Source organism: Triticum urartu, chromosome 2A (assembly GCF_056163025.1).
Source record: "Triticum urartu cultivar PI428250 chromosome 2A, HENAU_Tu73, whole genome shotgun sequence".
Classification (NCBI taxonomy): domain Eukaryota; kingdom Viridiplantae; phylum Streptophyta; class Magnoliopsida; order Poales; family Poaceae; genus Triticum; species Triticum urartu.
Genome location: NC_141874.1, coordinates 588284310 through 588306760, shown reverse-complemented (window position 1 = coordinate 588306760; position 22451 = coordinate 588284310). Strand labels below are relative to the sequence as shown.

At 49.2% G+C, this 22451-nt stretch overlaps 1 protein-coding gene across 1 annotated transcript; it reads left to right on the top strand.

The window, feature by feature from the left end:
• Window positions 1-13528: 13528 nt before the first annotated feature.
• LOC147986072 (uncharacterized) lies at window positions 13529-15304 on the top strand. Its single transcript, XM_087539979.1, has one exon. The coding sequence runs from the start codon at window positions 13669-13671 to the stop codon at window positions 15100-15102; it is 1434 nt and encodes a 477-aa protein (XP_087396105.1). The 5' UTR covers window positions 13529-13668; the 3' UTR covers window positions 15103-15304.
• Window positions 15305-22451: the final 7147 nt, after the last annotated feature.

Genomic DNA, 22451 nt, shown 5'->3' with positions numbered 1-22451 from the left:
TACCTAGGCCTATCCTGCCCTTGTCAATGCACCAATCCCTTGGTGTCAATCCATGGGTATCCAGGATTGCTTGTCCAAAGCGACGCACATGCGGGTCCACACCTCACGCGCAAAAACGCACTGTAGAAGAATGTGATCGATTGTCTCGTCCTCTTGGTCATAGAAAGGGCATTTTCATAGTTATCTAAACCTCTTCTCGCGAGTCTATCCGAGGTCCAACACATTGTTTCTAAGTGCGAGCAAAGTGAAGAACCTGCATCTTAGAGGAGCTATTTTTTTTTGGAAAATCAGGTTAAATCCCCGGCCTCTGCATCAATCGATGCAATACTGCCATCTTTATTAATTATTCCACGAAGGTCTGACAAAAATATACATCAAGCCACCCGAAGCCACCACTCACACTTACAAACTTGATAATGCAGAGTGCTCTCACTCTCCATATCTATAACCGATGTCGTCGCCGATTCATCCATATAACGTATCGAACCAACAACACATGTGGCAGACCTAAAGTGTACACCACATGCACACGTTTTAGAAGCCGCCAGCATTAGCCATTGTCCCATCTTCAGGAGTGAGATCCGCATCATCCTTGCCAGTCTGAGCAACCGTCGATGCCACCACGGCGCCCAACGACGCCACCGCCCTACGCTTGTCCATCCTGACGCAAAGACTCTGGAAGATCTGTCATGTGTAGCACCTGCCGACCAGGCATGACAAAGCTTAGCACCTGTCGGCCAGACATGACTTGACATCTCCACCGAAGCTCCTTTCAAGACAAAGCCGCTCCGCCTCCTGCCTTTGCCTTCCAGCACTGCTCCAGAAACGATACTCCACTAGTAGAAAAAGGGTCAAACGTGAAGCACATTAGTGCCGGTTTGTATTTGAGCCGGCACAAATGTATACATTAGTGCCGGTTCCAACGGCTAGCCGGGCCGCTCTCATTAGTACCGGTTCGTGGCTAACCATTAGCACCGGTTCGTGCCACGGACCGGTACTAATGAGAGTGGTGGCAGGATGTTGTCAGTCTGGGCCCCCTCCAGCACCTTTAGTACCGGTTCTTGGCACGAACCGGTACTAAAGGTCGTCCTACATAAACCCTTCGTCCACCCGAGCTCGCTCTGTTCTTCCCCTTTCCCCTCTTCTCTCTGTTCTTCCCCTCTTCCTCTCGAGCTCATCACACATTTTTCCCAAAAATTTTCAAGATTTGAAGGCCCCCATCCATTCAAATGATCACAAAGGTTAGCAACTTTGCCCTTTCATCTCTCATTGCTAGATTAGCTCTTGCAATGCTTTATATAGTGATTAATTTGTGAGTTTAGTAATTTGGGAGGAAATATATATATCTGCTAGTATTTGATTTATATGCAATTTGAGGTCAAAAATAACACTTAGTTTGCATATGTAGGTGTGGTTTACTTAGTGCCTTCTAAATCTCCGTCGTAACCACCGTCGATCGCCCGCACCGTCCCGTCGCCGGCACCACCTTGTGGTGAGCCTCTTGTTCATGAAATTTTATATAAAATTGATGTTTGTGTGATTTGGATATATAGTTACTCGTATAATTATCTTACCCGTACGTTGTTTGTTATACATATAGTGCCATGGTTTTGATATCCGTCCCCGTCGGCCCTCGTCCTTGTTATGATTCGGATGTGGTATATATATATATTCTCTTTTAAAACTAGTTGCATTTCGTGTTTATGACAAATTATGCCCATCAAGTTGACATAGAATTTTTTTCTAGGAGGTATGTGAACCGGAAATTCCAACCGACCCTATTGTCGAGAGGTTAAATTTAGTTGAAAGAGAAAAGGAGTACTTGAAAGAAAAATTGAAAAGAATTGAGGGGGAGAAGATGGAATTGGAGTTGCATGTTGCCGATATCGTCGATGATCACAAGATCAAGATGGAGAAAATGCGCTTGAAGATTAGAAAGATTAGAAAATATGCCATCGATAGTGAGGCTTGGTATCATTATGCTGTTGGATCAATTGTTACCTTAGTTGCGATCTTGATCGCATTTGTTGTTGCATTTAAATGCTTTAGCTAGAGAGTTATTTGTTTGTTGCATTTAAGTGTTGTATGAACTTTATGTATGAACTTGTATTAATTTGGTCTATTCGGTGTTGTGGAATGAAGATGAGCCGGCAATGGATGTACGATGACCGATGCTCTCCCCAGTTCGTTGAGGGCGTGCATACTTTTCTGCTTGCGGCTGAGGCAAACAAGCGGGCGGATGGGTTTATGCCTTGTCCATGTGCTGGCTGTAAGAATGGTCACAATTACTCTATGTCAAGAACCATTCACGTCCACCGGTTTGAGTCCGGTTTCATGCCCCACTATAATGTTTGGACCAAGCATGGAGAAAGAGGGGTTATGATGGAAGACAATGAAGAAGAAGAGGACGACGACAGTTATCTTGGCCATGGGTTCCCTGAATACGATGATACAACAATGGGGGAAGAAGCTGAGCCGGTAATGCGGGAAGAAGCTGAGCCGGCAATGCGGGAAGAAGCTGAAGAAGAGGCATCAGATGAGCCCGTTGATGATCTAGGTCGGGCCATTGCCGATGCAAAGAGAAACTGCGCAAGTGATTTGGAGAAGAAGAAGTTGCAGCGCATGTTAGAGGATCACAAAAAATTGTTGTACCCGAATTGCATAGGTGACAAGAAAAGGCTGGGCACCACACTGGAATTGCTGCAATGGAAGGCAGAGAATGGTGTATCTGACAAGGGATTTGGAAAGTTGCTAGTAATGATAAAGGATATGCTTCCAAAGGACAACGAATTGCCCGAGAGTATGTACGAAGCAAAGAAGGCTGTCTGCCCTCTAGGGTTAGAGGTGCAGAAGATACATGCATGCCCTAATGATTGCATCCTCTACCAAGGTGAGTACGAGGATTTGAACGATTGCCCGGTATGTGGTGCATTGCGCTATAAGATCAGCCGTGATGACCCTGGTGATGTCGAGGGAGAGCGCCCCAGGAAGAAGATTCCTGCCAAGGTGATGTGGTATGCTCCTATAATACCACGGTTGAAACGTTTGTTCCAAAACAAAGAGCATGCCAAGGCGATGCGATGGCACAGAGAAGACCGTAAGAAAGACGGAAAGTTGAGAGTACCCGCTGACGGGTCGTAGTGGAGAAAAATCGAAAGAAAGTACGGGAAGGAGTTTGCAGATGACGCAAGGAGCGTATGGTTTGGTCTAAGCGCAGATGGCATTAATCCTTTTGGGGAGCAGAGCAGCAACCATAGCACCTGGCCTATGACTCTATGTTTGTATAACCTTCCTCCTTGGTTGTGCATGAAGCGGAAGTTCATTATGATGCCAGTGCTCATCCAAGGCCCTAAGCAACCCGGCAACGACATTGATGTGTACCTAAGGCCATTAGTTGAAGAACTCTTACAACTGTGGAATGGAACAGGTGTACGTGCGTGGGATGAGCACATGGGGGAAGAATTTGACTTAAGGCCTTGCTGTTCGTGACCATCAATGATTGGCCTGCTCTCAGTAACCTTTCAGGACAGACAAACAAGGGATACCGCGCATGCACGCACTGTTTGGACGATACCGACAGTATATATTTGGCTAATTGTAAGAAGAATGTGTACCTGGGACATCGTCGATTTCTTCCGAGCAGGCATCCCGTAAGAAAGAAAGGCAAGCATTTCAAAGGTGAGGCGGATCACCGGACGAAGCCTCGCCACCGTACTGGTGCTGATGTACATGATATGGTCAAGGATTTGAAGGTGGTCTTTGGAAAGGGTCCTGGTGGACAACCTGTTCCGAATGACGCTGACGGACGCGCACCCATGTGGAAGAAGAAATCTATATTTTGGGACCTGCCCTATTGGAAAGACCTAGAGGTCCGCTCCGCAATCGACGTGATGCACGTGATGAAGAATCTTTGTGTGACCCTGCTTGGCTTCTTGGGCGTGTATGGGAAGACAAAAGATACACCTGAGGCACGGGAGGACCAGCAACGTATGCACGGAAAAGACGGCATACATCAGGGTCATGCAAGCTACGCTCTTACCAAAGAAGAGAAGGAAATCTTCTTTGAATGCCTGCTCAGTATTAAGGTACCGTCTGGCTTCTCGTCGAATATAAAGGGAATAATAAACATGGCATAGAAAAAGTTCCAGAACCTAAAGTCTCATGACTGCCACGTGATTATGACGCAACTGCTTTCGGTTGCATTGAGGGGGCTTCTACCGGCAAACGTTTGATTAGCCATTGTGAAGCTATGTGCATTTCTCAATGCAATCTCTCAGAAGGTAATCGATCCAGAAATCATACCAAGATTAGAGAATGATTTGGTGCAATGTCTTGTCAGTTTCGAGTTGGTGTTCCCATCATCCTTCTTCAACATCATGACGCACGTCCTAGTTCACCTATGCGAAGAGATTAACATTTTGGGTCCTGTATTTCTACACAATATGTTCCCCTTTGAGAGGTTCATGGGAGTCTTAAAGAAATATGTTCATAACCGTGCTAGGCCAGAAGGAAGCATCTCCAAGGGCCGTCAAAATGAGGAGGTCATTGAGTTTTGTATTGACTTTATTCCTGACCTTAAGCCGATTGGTGTTCCTGAATCGCGGCATAAGGGCAGACTGGATGGAAAAGGCACGCTAGGAGGGGAACAAATAATATGTATGGACGGACATTCTCTCACTGAAGCACACTACACAGTTCTACAGAATTCCGCCTTGGTGGCTCCGTATATGGATGAACACAAGAATTTGCTACGTTCCAAACACCCGGAGCGGTCTGATGACTGGATTACACGTGAACAAACCAGGAGTTTCGCCAGCTGGTTGCAGACACGTACCATGCAGGACACCTCTATTGAAGATGACCTGTACTTGCTGTCCCAGTTACCATCTTCGAATATAATGACTTTCAAAGGGTACGAGATAAATGGTAATACATTTTACACGATCGCCCAAGATAAGAAGAGCACCAACCAAAACAGTTGTGTCCGCTTTGATGCAGAAACCAAGACGGGAAAGGAAACATATTATGGTTATATACAGGACATATGGGAACTTGACTATCGACGTGGTTTGAAGGTCCCTTTGTTTCGGTGCAAATGGGTCAATATGACATGAGGCGGGGTAACGAAAGACCCGCAGTACGGAATGACAACAGTGGATCTCAACAATCTTGCGTATGCAGACGAACCATTCGTCCTAGCCAATGATGTGGCACATGTTTTCTATGTGAAGGACATGTCTACCAAGCCAAGAAAAAGAAAAGATAAGGAAGCGAATGCATCGTACGATGAGCCAAAGCGGCACATAGTTCTTTCTGGGAAGAGAAACATCGTGGGAGTGGATGACAAGACAGACAAGTCAGAAGATTATGAAAAGTTTGATGAAATTGCTCCATTCACAGTGAATATTGACCTGAGCATCCCGTTAAATGATGAAGATTTTCCATGGTTACGACGCAAAGGGACAGACGCGAAGAAAAAGTTTCACACCCAAAGATCTGGGATGTGATCGGCTTCACTATCATCACTTTCTTCTGTGTTTCACACCCAGAAGGAAATCTCTGTAATAGTTAGGGTAGTTAATTATGTGTTTTGGCATTTGAAACGCGAAGAAATTTTATGTGCAAACAAATTCTTTCATGCCTTTAGTGATTTTTAAAGTTAAGTTATTCACAAACTAGTGATTCACACTAATTTCAAATAATTCAAAATTTAAACTATTCAAATTTGAAAACTACGGGCACTAACAGAAAGTTTGTAATTTTTTGTACCTAAAGCAAAAATATTCACAAAGAAACTCTAAATACACAAAAAAACAACTCAAAAAAAAATAAAGCAAACAAATAAATAAAAAAAAGCCCGCCTACTAGGCTAGAGCGGCCTGCATACGACTAGAAACCCAACTTGTTGTTGGGCCAGGATGCAGGCCCGCAAAGGCCCAGTAGGCCCACGGGGCAGGACAGCGCAGGTAGGCCCAGAAGGCCTGCATTTGAGAGGAGCTCAAAGGAGCAGCCGTGGCTGGGTTTATAAACCAGTGCGGCTGCCCTTCGCTAGGCGAGGTGGGACTAAACTTTGCGCCCCTCGCCTGGCAGCGTACCCCCCTTTAGTACCGGTTCGTGGCACCAACCGGTACTAAAGGGGGGGGCCTTTAGTACCGGTTGGTTCCATGAACCGGTACTAAAGGGGGGTGCTTCCCGCCGCTTGGCCTGGCCAAAACAGGCCTTTAGTACCGGTTGGTGGCTCCAACCGGTACTAAAGGTGCCTTCTATATATACAACACTTACGAAAATTTCATTCTCCCTCTGTTTCCCCATTGAAGCACCGCTCGCGCGCCTCGATCGATCGACGCCGTCGTCGCCGCCCCCGTCCCCGTCGCCGCCCTCGTCTCCGTCGCCGCCCCGGGCCCGTCCCCGTCACGCCGTCCCCGCGTCACCACCCCCGCATCACGCCCCGGCCCGTCGCCGCCCCCGGCCGTCGCCTCGCCGTCGCCGTCGCCCTGCTGTGAGCTCTCCCCCTCTAACCCCTCTCCCTCGCCCCCGGCGGCCACCATGGGCACCGCCCCTCCCCGAGCCCATACACACACACACACAAGCATGATGAACACACACACACACGTACATATGTATGAATTAATGCATGTATATATTAGTATATACGTATTTTGTATGTTTAATTAGTTTAGATTTTTTAGATTATTATTTTTTCACTAGTATATATGTATGAATGCATGTTAGATGGATATAATTAGTGTTTAATTAGTATGGAAATTTTTTATATAATGTTGTTTTTCAGTTTTTTAATGGATGTATAGAAGTTGTGTTTTCTGTTTTTAGTGTTAGATGCTTAATTAGTATGAAATAGCATATAGAATTTTGACATATGCAATGATAGCATAATTAGTGTTATATAGAAATGTTAGAAATTTTAGTTATCAAAATCCAATCATTAAAAAATGTTACTTTTTGCGGGCATATAGCTAGTATTTGTTCTCGACGATGCCCGGCCCGCATCCTCGCCGTCGACCCGTCCGCGACGACGTCCGGCTGACCCATATCCGGGACTGGGCTCCGCCGGGCTGGCACTGGGAGGTGCTGCCTGGAGGGGCGCGCCGCTTGATGAGGAACCCGGCCCCGGGTCCCGTCGTCGACCCTGATCTCGTTTGGTGGCGTTCGCGTGGGCCAGTTTCGGTGCGGAGGGAGCCGGCCCCGCCGGAGGTGGTACGTCGTCGTGTCAGGGAGGAGGACGAGCACGTCCATCGCTACATGGTTGCGTTAGAGGGCGGCAGGTTCTCCAATACCTGGCAGTTTCTTCAGGGATCTCACTTCAGTTATGATCCTGTGAGGGTTCCTTCTCTTTGGGTGTCCACCGCCCGCGCCGCAGGAACCGCGAGTGTCCTAGATTCTTCTGTAGTATTCGATCTTTAATTAGCTACCTAGCCAGTGATGTACTATTCAATATTATATATTATTCGAGACGATGTATTCGAGATTATATCTATTATTCGAGACGATGTATTCGAGATTATATCTATTATTTGAGACGATGTAATTTGAATACTAAATTGTTTGATATTTCTTTTGGATTAGTTAAATAAAAGCTATGGCGGACAATACCGACAGAGAGGGAGAACAGACCATGTTCGATATGATACGCGGGCCATATGATGATCAGAATGAAGAAGATTATGACGGCTCCGAATTACTAAACAACATCGGAGAGGGTGATATGATATTCGATCACGACGGCCGAATTGATGAAGTCATGAACTACGATTATGACGATGACGAAGAACATGTTGATCCTGAAACAACAAAGACCGGCGAGGTATATATATTTATATAAGCAGGCATCTGGTGATCATGCATCACATGTTTTAAATGAGTTGAAGATATATTAACGAATCGATCTTTCTTCTTTCAGCCATCCGGATCGAGCAAATCTTCAGGCAACAGGACGAAACGAGGCCCGAACAAAAAGTTGAAGGAGGGCGTAAAGTACAATATCGAGGCAATCAGACCTAATGGCGAACCATTAGCGCCTAAGAAGATTGCGGACAAGTTCATCAGTGCGGAGTTCTTATGAAGGACCAACTCCCGATCTCCCTTCAAGAATGGAGAGAGCCAGCAAAGCCACGTCCAGATGTTACTTTTGTCGACGATAGACAAAAAACTGCTTTGGGATACTCTCATGGAACATTTCACCCTACCAGATCATTTCACAGATGCAGATGTGGAGAAAGTCAAGGACGCCGCTCTTAGGAAGATGGCGGTTGCATTCAACAACCACAAGAATCGTGTATGGGACAAGTACATCAAGGATGGAAGGAAGACTCCAGTATTCGAGGGAACACTAGAGAATCAAAGTGCTCATTGGGACGATTTCGTGAAATTCAAGGATTCAGAATTAGCTAAGGAACGGTCGAGAATAAACAAGAAGAATGCCGAAAAAAGGATAAGTTCCATAAGCTGGGGCCAGGTGGCTACGCGGTGGCAATGCCTAAGTGGGATAAGTCTGAGAAAGAGATGGAGGATGCAGGTGTCACTCCGGTTACTAAGAGCTGGCCCCCCAGGTGCAGGACTTGGTTCTATGCGCATGGCGGGGAGTTGGACCCGAAGACAGGCAAAGTTTCGACGAAGGCATGTCTGAACGGAGCCGACGATAATATACTTGCTGCAATAGAAGAGGCTCGAACGGGGGTGTTCCAGCCCAACAGAGAGAACGACGAGCTTACGCGTGCCCTGGGAAATCCTGAACACCCGGGAAGAACACGAGGCAAGGGCGCTATTCCGTGGTATGAGGGGTTTTCGGACTAGAACGCCGACTACAGAACCTGTGCGAGAAGGAAGATTGCGGAGGAGAAGCAGAAGAAGATGGAGGAGGAGAAGAGGAAGCTGGACTATGAACGCCTTCAAGGCCTAGAATCAGCGCACGCGGACTTGGCAGTCAAATTCCAGCGGCAGCAGGAGCAGATCGACTCACTTAGCCAGCAAAGGGGGTCTCAGCAGCTGCAGCAGCTAGCGGATGATCCAGCATTGGATACCACCGCCCCATCCATGCCGAGAAGCAGCGTGGATTCCGCCCCGTTTGACGCAATGCTGAATAGATACCCCGTGGATGACATCACGGAGAACACTAACTACGAGCTACACTTCAAAATTAAGAACATATCCTTGAAGGTGGCGGACGGTGTTGCTTATACAAATTCCCCCGATGCAACCTTCCATTGCAACCCGATTCCAGCAGGCTATGCTCGTGTCGTGGTTGATGAGGTGGTGGACCAATATTCGGGGATAGAGCTTGACATTCCTAGAGGTGACGGGGAGCACACACTCGGAGAGGCCAAACATCGTATCATCCTATGGAGAAAGGATTGCATCATCTTTCGAAGGCCACCGACACCGCGTCACCCGACTCCTCGTCGAAGTCCGCCACCGATTCAGCAGACTCCCGCTCCTCCAAGTCCACCAACGCGTGAGGCCACTCCTCCTCCTCCAAGTCTGGCAAAGTGTCAGGCCACTCCTCCTCCAAGTCCGACACAGCGTCAGACGTCCACTCCTCCTCCAAGTCCGGCACAACCTCAGGCCACTCCTTCTCCAAGTCCAGCACAGCTTCAGGCCACTCCTCCTCGTCCAACTCAGCCCCGTCAGCCGTCTCCGCCACCTCAGCAATCGCAGAAGAGACACCCCGCAGCTATGGTGCGTAGCGGTACGAGTCGAGGTCATAGTACAGGAAGTATAGGCGGAGGCAAGCGATATAAATATGGTCCAAACCTCACTACTCCTCTTCCTGAGAGGGCTTACGACAGGACCGAGGAGCAAACCAATGCCATAGTGCGGGCAGAAGTCGACACCCATTTTGGACCGAAACCGCCACCGCCGCCAAGGGAGAAAGTGCCTGTGGAAAAGATTGACCACTTCATTCGTATGGCTCAACCACCAGCTCCTAAGCCTGTTGACATAGACTATGAGCGCCACATCAGGAAGTTAAATCGACAACGTCTACAGAAGGAGGCGAGCTCGAGCTCGAGCAAACAACAAGCAACTGTCAAAAAATGCGGGAAAACCGTTGCCCAGCTGGGAGAACAGGCGGCGCAATCGATCCCCCCGCTTGTTGTGCCAACAACACATGACAGTACGCGCGCCCAATATTATTGTGGGCAAACAGTTTACGTTCCCGAGGTGGGCGATGTGGTAATAACCCAGGAGCATATAATGCAGGCTGAAACTCTCAACATCACTGTTGGACAACTCCTCGAGATCGAGGACATGCCTGTGCTTACAGAGGAGGAAATAAAACGGAAATATGCCCGGGGCCAACCTTTGGTCAAGCCAGAAAAGGTCAAGAAGCTCCCAACGAGAATGTATGAATTGCATCAATGGTACATGGACATTACCAAGAGATCCGATCGAGAGTCCCCCATGGTGCAAGTCAAGAAGGATCATTACTACCATCAGAAACCTGTGACCGTTGAGTATTCTGAACTGTTTCAGTTATACAATCAAGACGCACTCGACAAATCTATCGTCAGTTGCTATTGTCTGTAAGTGATTTCTTTCTGTAATTTAAGTCTCAAGCTAGCTGTAGTGATCCTTTTGATCAATCATTACCTGTAATTATCCTCACTATATTCTTTTCTGTGGTATTGTGCAGGATGAAGATGTATGAAATGAGAAAGGTGGACGCTATGGCATTGGGTTCATTGACCCAAACACCGTTAATGAATACACATGGAAAATAAATCGACATCATGAAAAGCAGGTAGAGGACAGCATGCTAGAGTTCTTGAAGCGCCTCAAATACAATGAAGATATACTACTTCCTTACAACTTCCAGTGAGTCACACTGTCTTGTACTACAAATTCTCTGTTTTTGCTTACATATGCCCGCTTAATTAAGACATGCAAACGTGTGTGCATGCAGATTTCACTGGATCTTGTGTATCATTAAAGTTGACGCCGGAACAGTTGAAATACTGGACTCACTACTCAAAGCAAATAGTGACTATAACATCTTGTTTGGGATAGTCAACAGGTAATTTCAATCATTATTAACTATATATCTCAGCCTATTTAGTTCGTCATTTCATGATATGAACTATTTAATAACCCCTTTATTCATTTTCTTTGTCGGCGGGCAGGGCTTGGGCAAGTTTCATCAACGTCACTCCAGGCGAATGGAAACGACAGCTGAAATGGTTTCGACCCAAGGTAAGTAATTAAGTAGTACTAGCTAGCTAGCTAGCTGCCATCTCTTTAATTATCATGCTTGATTAATTATTATCTGATCAAATTAAATTCCATTCTCGTAAAGGCCCTGAAGCAGGCGCAGGGGACTGATCTGTGTGCATTCTGCGTTTGCGAGAACATTCGCATGATGGCGTCCGAAAGGAGCAGATCTCAAAAACAGGAATGGGTACGCTTGTCAGAACACTATTCACAATTTTTACACCATTATCGATATCTAGTCACACAACTAATACACATGCATATTGATCTCCTTCTTAACAGTTCACAGAGGTGCGGGACAAGCTCCTAGAAACGGAGCGCGTAGAAGCACTTCAAGAGGAAATAGCGGGATTTTTGCTCGACCAGGTCATAAATCCGAAGGGAGAATACTATTACCCGCTACGGCTCCCATCGACCAGGTCATGAACCACTTCCAATTGTTATCGTGCTCCGAAGGCACCAATTAGGCTAATGCCACTGGCTCCGAAGGCAACATGCATATGTAGGAGAAATTGTATATAGCTATACATGTGTGTATGTGTGAATTAATATGGTGGTTTGCAAGACATTGGTGATATATATATGATTGGTTCTACTACAAATTCTATTTATATATATATATATATATATATATATATATATATATATATGCATAACGTGTACAATGTGTAGTATCGTAAAATACCAGCAAACAAAAAAGAATTAAAATGGAAAACACAAAATTAAATAAAAAATAAATCATAAAACCAAAAAAAACCCAAACATTTTAGTACCGGTTGGTGTTACCAATCGGTACTAAAGGGCTCCCAGCCCCCGGAGCTGGCTCGTGCCACGTGGTTGCCCTTTAGCACCGGTTCGTGCTGAACCGGTACTAAAGGGGGGGCCTTTAATGCCCACACTTTAGTGTCGGTTATGGAACCTGCACTAAAGGGCCTTACGAACCGGTGCTATTACCCGGTTCTGCACTAGTGCTCCCACGAGAGAAACGACACCGTAGTGCAGCCATCGTCCGATTTGAAACACCAAATCCTAGGGTTTCCCCCGGAGTAGCGCGTGTGGGTCGACAGTAGTTACTCGACAATACCTCCATCAAGGTAATGACACAGAACGCCGCCACCGCCTGTCGTCGGCTCGGTTTTCACCGGCAACTATGTCTCCCCGACTCACAACCGGGACTAGATGAAGTATCTCGAGATCCGACCACCCAGCCTCTAGCCGACCACCTCCAACGGAGGAGATGACCACCACCACCGGTGCACCGGCCAGAACAAATCTGACCGGAGGTGCCGCCGAGCAGTCCACCGGGCCCTCCACGCCGCCGCCGATCGGAAGCCAGATGACTCACCTCTGCAGCATAAGTCGTCGGCGCTCAAACCAAGCAAGCCGCCGCTCGCCGCCGCGTATGACCGGGCTGCCTGACGCGTCGCAGTCCCCGTCGCCCGTAGCAAGGCAAACCGCCGTCGCCATAGCCATCGCCGCCGCATCGGATCTGACGCGCCTCCACACGCACAAGGGCTCCGCACCACCCGTGAGACACGCGAGAGGGGAGGATCCCCGCCACCGCCATCGGCCCCCGAGCGCATCCCGGTGGCATCCACCGACGGCAACGGGGGGTGAGGGAAGGTAGGTAGGTTCGGCCCCGGCGGCGGCTAGGGCTGGGGAACCACCCGAGCTGTGAGAGATGCGACTTGTGTGAACTAGGTGGACGGCGCGGTCACTCTGCCCCAGAACCGCGCCGCATAAGCCGACCGTGTGGTGAACCATCCAATCTTGTCCCAAGCCCATGTATAGGAGTCCACCGCATCCGACATTTGTACTGATGTACCAACAAGGTGTGAATTTGACAAAACCAAGTTATGCTTCCAATTTAGTCTCTTTTTCCAGTATTAGTCATCACCTGCATTACGCGTGCATGATCACTAGTTTCTAACCGGACACATTATTTTATAAACTTATTATTCACAAAAACTGTCGTAAAACTGGGTTTCCTAGAAATCAGCTAAAAAATCATTTTCTAGTTCTATCGCTAATTTTCAACTATTATTCAAACAACATGTGGAGGAAAGGCGTATTTTCGGGAGGAATAGGGCGAGCGTAGGAGGAAGGTCTATCCATCCGGAATTCAGGATCAACAACTGCTTGCTGACTAAAGATAAGATGACGGGAGAGTTTAAAAAGTCAGCACGCCGGCTGGAAGTCGTTCTCGCGGGCGGACACGAAATATGGCACGGTTAATATACGGAAACAAACAAGCTCATGGCGCCACGCGCCCCTCCCTTTTAAATGACGACGATACCGAGTGACCCACAAAAGTCCGGCCCGCCGGATCAGTGACCAACTGCTTCTGCGTGCCACGCGGAGGAACAAATCGGATCCCGCGCCGGTCTCACGTCTTCTGATCTACAAATACAAAATCGATCGACGCATCGAAACGCCATCGATAGCATGGGCCAACGGAAGCTCCGTCGTTCCGGGGCCGCCTCCGCATCTTACTGCCCGATCAAGAAAGATCGTCGCCATTGTTTCTCAAAGAAGAAAAAGAAAAATCGTCATCATCACCGCCAAGTCGACAGCGGTGGCCTGACGGCGTCTCTCTCCGACGACGCGCTCGCCGACATCTTCACCCGGCTGCGGGACGCGGCGGCAGTGGTCCGCTGCGCCACCACGTGCCGGTGCTGGGGCCGCCTTGTGGCCACGAGGGCAGCCCTCATTTCCCGCTGCCTGCCACCCCTCGGCCGCTCCTTCCCCGACCTTGCCGTCGGCCTCTTCCACCAGGAGAAAGACTGGCCCACCACGCGCGGCAGGGACACGGCGTCGTCGCTACGGCCGTGTTTTGTCCCGACGGCCTCCGGCGCTCGCTTTCTCTGTGAGGGCCGGGAGCCTTTAGGTGTCGCGGGACCAGATGATGGCCACGGGCTACTCGACCACTCCCGTCCGGTCGCATCCCGGAACGGCCGCCTCGTTTTGGAGCTCCGGCGCCACCGGCGCCAGGATCGCGCCGCAGACGGCCTCCGGCTTGCCGTATGTAACCCAATGACGTCTGACAACATCGTTGTCGTCCCACCTTTGGTCTTAGTTGGCAAGAACAACACAAAGATACTGGACTACGGCTGCGCGTTGCTCACCAGCCACGACCTCTGTCCGCCAGGCTGCCTCGACTTCTTCCGTATTCTGCTCATCTACAACCACCACGGCGGCGGTGGGTTGTCAACGGTGCTCCGGTGCTACTCCTCGGACACGGGTCGCTGGGGACCAGAGACTAAATCCATTGTCAAGATACCTAGTTCCAAGATCAGCAACATCGGCCCTGCCGTGATACACCGCGGGGTGGCATACTTGGCTCTCGAGCAGGGTGTGTTCGGGGTGCGCCTGGATCGGATTGAGGAGGACCATACAATGGACATGCACCTCGTGCCGTGTGACACCTCAAAATTTAGCCCAAACAACCGCCTGATGGGCGTCTCATCGGACAATCGGCTTTTCTTGATGTATTGTTGTTTCAAAGCAATCCCAAAAATGAAAATGTGGAAAAAGCTCGTGCTGAAGCTAACCTATCTCGAGTTTGCACATGAAGATGACATCCACACCGCTAAGATATCTACCATTCGTGAAGTTCTGTCGATGAAGCAGATTGGGAAGCAGATGGAGGTGGCATACTACCCCCCTGCGATCAAGCTGCGATGGTTTGGCGAGAAGAGTGGGATCTTGTTGTTCACCATGGGAGAGCGTAGCGGGCACAATGGCACCTATATGATGAACCTTCGGGAGCAAGTGGTTGACAAGGTGGCGGATGATGGGCACTCTTGGAAGAACCTGCTCGGGTATGAGATGGATATGGCGGCGTACCTTGTCTCTGTCGGCCAGATATCCTTCACTTGAGTGGGTATACCGATGGAAGAGGTCGCACACATGGAGTTTGGATGCAGCAATTAATGGGAGACAGTTGTATGGGATGCATTCAGTGGCGGTCGAGTAATACATTATATGTAGGCATGTATTTCTCTTATACACGGTTGTGGCATTTATCTTCTTGTTGTGTTTGCGTTGTACTAAATGACATGAATCGTACTTGGAATAATTTATTATAGGACTCACTATACAGCGACGCCACATATACGCTCTCCCGTGGGGCGCCTTGTAGCTAGTAGAACAGAGCAACTCCTTCATTATCTTTTTGTTTCAATTTCTTGTTTGCTTTGGTTCAGTCTTAAACATATTTTGGCTTGCCACTGATCTTTAACAACTATTAATACTGCCGATATCATGTAAACAGAAGTTTTGTGGTGTTAACCCAAAGCAAAGATCATTGAGATATTTGCATAGAACCAGATATAATCATAATAACCATGCAAATGCACACCCGAGTTCTTATTTGAATTTTTTGTACCTTGCAGTTCACTCGGTCCCAAACAGTGACGAGCCCCTCTCGATGATATTTGGAATTTTGATTAACATTCCTGAAGAAATCTATGTATAACAACTGAGCTCATTGTTTGTGATCTACCATCGTCAAAGACCTTGACATTTAACATTTACCGCCTGCTTGTGCCGTGGCTCTTGGGCAGGACACTTGCGTAGCCCTCGGTGTCGCCTCCCTTCTCAGTACCAGGATCTCCCCGCAGCCTCCTTCTTGAAGCGTTGATTCTGCAGATGTCCATATAGATTTCTTATCGAAGAGGAAAGAGAAGATAGCCTACAAGTCTGGTTATTAAATCCAGTAATTTTCTTGATATATTTCTAAGAATAATTGCCACTAATTCTCTATTATATATATGGATTTTAATTTCTGCTACACAATATATGTCTCTCATGCAATCTGAATGCTATACACGACACTAACATGTTGAAGTCTGAAGTCATGTACCCCAGAAGAACTAATGCTGCCGTATCATTCAGGCTCTACATTAGCAATCTGCGGTGTAGTAACATCTTTGGATGATTACTTATATATGAAATCTATCATATAATTTATTCAGATTGTTATCTTATTTGATATGTGGATGTTATTCCAAAAATTCACGACAAATTCCTGCCACAAATGCGGGGCATCATCTAGTTACCTGAAGTGCGAGGCTCCACAAATTTAGCTGCAAAGACATCACTTTGTCCCGAGAGTTTTTTGGCCACAAGAAAATTCAGACGTACAACACATATGAACTATGAACTTTGCAAAAGAAAAAAAAATCTCCAGTTTGTTCACATAATCAAGACCTTAGAGTTCATGTTCGTTCCAGATTTTATTCAGCTCGGTCGTGGCGACGGGGCTCATGTTCGATACTGAATTTCTGACGGGAAGATCCTCTCCTCTGCTCCTGACAAGATATCGTTCTCCACCCATCTTCCTGGTCAGACGAGGAAGATACTACTCTCTTCATCTGGGGATCCTCTGATTAGCTTACAAATGCACTGTGAACAGGTAAGAACATAGAGCATGAGCGCCTGAACTCAGAGATGCGCCAAGTGCGCAGTCCTCAGCTTCACATCTTCAAAGGTCAAACTTGGCACCTGTTCATTCGGACAGAGTAACATAACACACTTCACTGAACTCAACAGACACATGTCGTTTCACTATATAATACTCCCTCCGTCCCAAAATAAGTGTCTTAACTTTAGTAGACACTTATTTTAGAAGAGACGAAGTAGCAAATAACAGTTAAGCTTTCAAAATCAGGGTGCATCAAGATGGCCCTCCTCGGCTTCACATGCGCCTAATTGAACGCCTGATGAACTGATGAGGGGCTTAATTAAGAAGAGACCAGTAGTTCTGTTTGCTGATTGCTCGAGTCAGGGCACACTGGTTATCAAGTCAACTATTCAATGTTTAGCCTGGCTCGTGTGCTTCCAGTAGGAAGGAACAAACCAATAGAGTACCATGTGCAGTTATCCCTCCAAAAATGATGTTTTTTAGAGAAAAGACTACCGTTGGGCTTTAAACTAATGGTGCTCTTACGGATAACCATACGACACAATACCACAAAACACACACACAACTAAGAGAGAAAATAAAAACGGCCCGATACAACGGCGCCGAGAAACAGTCACAACCCCAGACAAACAACAAGCCATACTGAAGCGGCGCCGCTTGGAGTCATCTGAGTTCTCGTCCGCAATCAGGCACTAGAGATAATCCCAACTCAATGTACCATCGTCGGGGCTATGGAACCCACAACACGGAGAGAAGAAATTGTAGTCTACCACCGCACTCTGACCACCAACGGATAGGGATCTTGCTCTGAGGCGGAGCCTCCAAGAAGGGAATGGCGTCTTCTCGCCGCCACCGCCTGGTCCAGAGAAGGATCTAGGGGTTTCACCCAAAGCAAGGAGAAGCAGGTGTCACGACTGTCATGGCGTCCCCACCGGCCACGACGGCCCCACTGGACAGCGGAACCACCGAGCCACGGCCAGACGAGGTTGACGAAGTCAAGGCGCGCTGGAGAGGGGAGACCAGTGGGCCCCCGTAGTCAGAGCGCGTTGCGTGGGTGTGTGGCCTGCGTGCCGTGGGTATTACTTGGCGTGGAGAGTGGGTTAGAAGGGTATCGATTATTGTATCAACATTGACTACGAGAAGCTGAACTTCTCTGCCGGCCTCCTTCTTCCTCCCTTCCTCCCCAGATCTAGATCAGGCCCCTTACAACTTGGTATCAGAGGTCCAGCATCCTGGATCCGCTCTACCAGAAGCCCCGCTACCAAACCAAAGAAGCGCAACAAGCGGCAGCCATGGAAGAGCAAATCGCAGCCCTGGCCAAGGCGGTCCACGACGGGCGCACCGCCAACGACGCCCGTCTCGACGCGATCCAGCAGTCGCTCGAGCTCTGGCGGCCGGCGGTGACCAACCTGCAGCAGCAACTCGACGAGCTGCGTACCCAGGTCGGCCGGATCGCCCTCCACCCCGTGCTGGCGGCGTCTTCAACATCACCTGAGGGCGCGGTGGTGCAGCAGGCGGCGTCTCCTCCGATCGACAACCCGAGCACCACGGGCCAAGTGGCCACGGCAAGAACATCGACTCCGGGGGCTCGGCACACGGGGTAGTCACTACCCTGACGCCGCCTCCGGTCACGGGTGAGTCTCTCCGACCCCCTTCCCCTTCAAGATCGGGCAAATCGGGCTGGGATCTGGCACATCCGGTCGATCTTCCACAGGCACCGCACGGTTCGTTTGGGGGGCACAGCAATTGGGCCCTTCCGCGGCTTGATTTTCCGCCATTCGATGGCGAGAACCCCCAATTTTGGAAAAACAAGTGTGAAAAATATTTTAGTGTTATGGAGTTCAGAAAGAGATGTGGGTGCGGGTATCTACTCTCCATTTCGAGGGTAATGCCGCGCGTTGGCTGCAGGTGCAGGAAGCACACGGCGTCTCCTTCACCTGGGAGACGCTCTGCTCTACCGTGTGTGCCAAATTTGGCCGTGACCAGTACCAAGTTCAGCTTAGGCAGTTTAATGCGCTTCGTCAGATAGGTTCAGTTGCAGAGTATATGGAATGGTTCGAGGAACTCATGCATCAGTTGTTAGCGCATAACCCTGCTTTTGATCCTTTGTTCTTCACTACGCAATTCCTTGATGGTCTCAAAAACGACATAAGAATTGGTGTTGCTTTACATCGCCCACAAGACTTGGACTCCGCCTTTTCTCTTTCTCTGTTATAGGAGGAGCTGATCGGATTGATGCCCCGGAAGGACCAAGGACAAGCGCGACACCCCGCCCGCCCACTGCTAGCCGTGGGTGGATTACACCCCCGTCCAGTGCCGCCCGCCCCCCAGCAGCGGCAGAAGATCGCCGGGCCTTGGACGCGGCTCGGGCAGCCGACCGGTGCGCTGAACCAGCGCGAGGCGAGGACCGCATCGCCGCATTGCGCAATTACCGTCGCGCACGCGGTCTCTGCTTCAAGTGCGGAGAACGATGGGGGCAAGGCCATCAGTGCGCTGCCACCGTTCAACTCCACGTGGTGGAAGAATTGTTGGAAATGCTACAGGCCGAAGCGCAGGACAGGCAAGGGGATGAATCAGACTCTAATGAGGAGCAACTCATGTCCATCTCCAAGGTGGCGACCATAGGGGCAACAACCCCGCGGACTGTGCGATTGTTGGGCCTGATCAATGGCCACGAGGTGCTGATCTTGGTGGACTCAAGTAGCTCGCACAGCTTCATCAGTGAGGGAACAGCTCAAAAACTGGAAAAACAAGTTCAGCCAATGCCGCCTGTGTCAGTCAAGATTGTAGACGGGGGCACCTTGACTTGCTCTGGATACATACCTGCTTGTGCGTGGACGACACAAGGGCATCAGTTTGAGACTGACGTTCGAGTTCTCCCTCTTGGTTCTTATGACATGGTGGTAGGGATGGACTGGTTAGAGGCGTGCGGACCTATGTTGGTCGACTGGACGGCAAAAACGCTCCAGTTTCAGCATCAAGGGGCATCCATTACTCTGGTTGGACTGAAACCCAAGCTACAACAAGTCGAGCAAGTGACAATGGATCAGTTACTTCAGATGGAGCAAAGTAATTCCATTGCTCATGTGGTCTCTCTGTGTGCAATCGATCGTCCCGGAAAAGCCACGGAAGTGCCTTCATCCATTCAACATGTCGTCGACAGCTTTCACTCAGTGTTTGCAGAGCCATCCAAGCTGCCCGATCGACAACCCTGGGACCATACCATCCCTCTGCTTGAAGGAGTCAAGCCGGTCAATATCAGACCGTATTGCTACACTCCTAAACAAAAAGATGAGATAGAAGCTCAAGTCAAGGAAATGTTGGAAAAAAGACTTATCACACCCAGTACAAGCGCGTTTTCATCGTCCGTGCTGCTGGTCAAGAAGAAAGACCAAACGTGGCGCTTCTGCGTCGACTACCGTCACCTCAACGCCATCACTCTCAAGAAGACCTACCCGATGCCTGTGATTGATGAGCTGCTCGACGAATTGGCTAGTTCTAAGTGGTTCTCGAAGCTGGACTTGCGAGCGGGATATCATCAAATCCGCTTGGTTCCGGAGGATGAGCACAAGACAGTGTTCAGAACGCATATGGGGCACTTTCAGTTTAGGGTGATGCCATACGGCCTCCCATATGCTCCTGCAACTCTCCAGGGGGTTGTCGACGCAGTGCTGAAGCCAGTTCTTCGCCACGGGGTCTTAGAATTCATGGATGATATCTTGATCCACTCGGAAGAGCTAGAAGAGCATCGACAGCTCCTGAAACATGTTTTGCAACTGTTGGCTGAAAAAGATCTCAAAGCAAAGATGTCCAAATGCACGTTCGCCCAAAAGGAAATCAGTTACCTGGGCCATGTCATCAGCGACAAAGAGGTGGACACAGACAAGAGCAAGATTCAAGCAGTGCAAGAATGGCCGGAGCCGCATAATGTCAAAGAGTTGCGTGGATTCTTGGGGTTAGCAGGCTACTATCGGAAGTTTGTTCGCTTCTTCGGCGTACTTAGCAAACCCCTCACTGAACTGCTGAAGAAAGGAGCGATCTTCGTCTGGACACCAACGGCCGAGGCCGCGTTCATCGCACTGAAGCAAGCATTGGTGCAGGCCCCGGTGCTCGCACTGCCAGATTTTCGGAAGCAATTCGTCGTTGAAACGGACGCAAGTGCCATGGGAATTGGCGCGGTTCTGATGCAAGGCGGGCACCCCGTCGCGTATCTCAGCAAAGCATTGGCCCCGCGAAATCTTGGCCTCTTGGCGTACGAGAAAGAGTGTTTGGCCTTACTTCTGGCCATTGATCATTGGCGGCCCTATCTGCAGCATTCAGAGTTCGTCATCCGCACCGATCAAAAAAGTCTGCTGAACCTGACAGATCAACGCCTCAATACCCCAATCCAACAACGGGCGTTCACCAAACTGATTGGCCTACAATACACAATCTAGTACAAAATAGGGGCGACAAATCGAGCGGCAGACGCGCTGTCCAGGCGTGAGCACAAGCCAGAAGCAGAGATGGCTGCAATCTCCATCTGTAAACCTACCTGGTTAGAAGCTATCAAGCGCAGTTACCAAACAGACCCAGCAGCGCAGCAACGCATGACCAAAATGGCCTTGGCTCCGGACAGTGAACCTGACTACACCTTGCAAGACGGTATCTTGCGCTTCCGAGGGAGAGTGTGGATTGGTGAAGATATTGACACTCAGCAACATCTGATTCGCGCGCTTCATGACAGTGCCGCGGGAGGACACTCGGGCTTTCATGCAACCTACAACAGGGTCAAACGATTGTTTGCGTGGAAGGGGATGAAGCTCCAAGTCAAGACCCTGGTGCGTAACTGCATGGTATGTCAGCAAGCGAAAACAGAGCGCATTTCGCCAGCAGGGCTCCTTCAGCCATTGCCAATACCTCAAAAGCCATGGTCAGTTATCTCACTAGATTTCATTGAAAGATTGCCGCGATCGGGGGGGTACGACACAATTCTGGTAGTGGTTGATAAGTTCTCCAAATACGCGCACTTTGTGCCCCGGACGCACCCGTTTACAGCTCTGCAAAATGCCAAGGTCTTCATGAAAGAAATCTTCCGCCTCCACAGCTTGCCACTGGCCATCATATCAGATCGGGATCGCATATTTACAGGGCATGTGTGGCAGGAACTATTCAAGCTCTGCCGAACGGACCTGCGTCTCAGTTCGTCATACCATCCCCAGACGGCGGGCAGACCGAACGCGTCAATCAGTGCCTGGAAGGGTATCTCAGGTGCGCAGTCCACTCCTGCCCTAGAAACTGGTCCAAATGGCTATCTCTCGCAGAATACTGGTACAATACATCCTTTCATTCGGCTCTGGGCAAAACTCCGTTCGAGGTCATCTACGGCCACCTTCCCCGAGAATTTGGCATCGCACAGATAGACAAGTGTGCAGTCCCTGATCTTGCAGCATGGCTCCAAGAAAGAGAGGTGATGTTAGAACACTTGCAGCAGCAGCTCAAGCGTGCACAGGACCGCATGAAGGTTCAGGCCGATCGACACCGTACAGACAGAGAGTTTGCCATTGGTGATGCAGTGTTGTTCAAGCTACAGCCGTTTATTCAGTCCTCGGTGGCGCAACGACCGCACCAAAAGCTGGCTTTCCGCTACTATGGGCCATACAGGGTATTGGCTCGCGTCGGGGCAGTGGTGTACAAGCTGCAACTGCCTACTTCCAACCGCATCCACCCAGTGGTGCATGTGTCGCAACTGAAGAAGGCGTTTGGAGCTACGGTGCCGGTGAGTGCTGACCTTCCTCCCGATAACTCGATTTCGCAGGCAGAA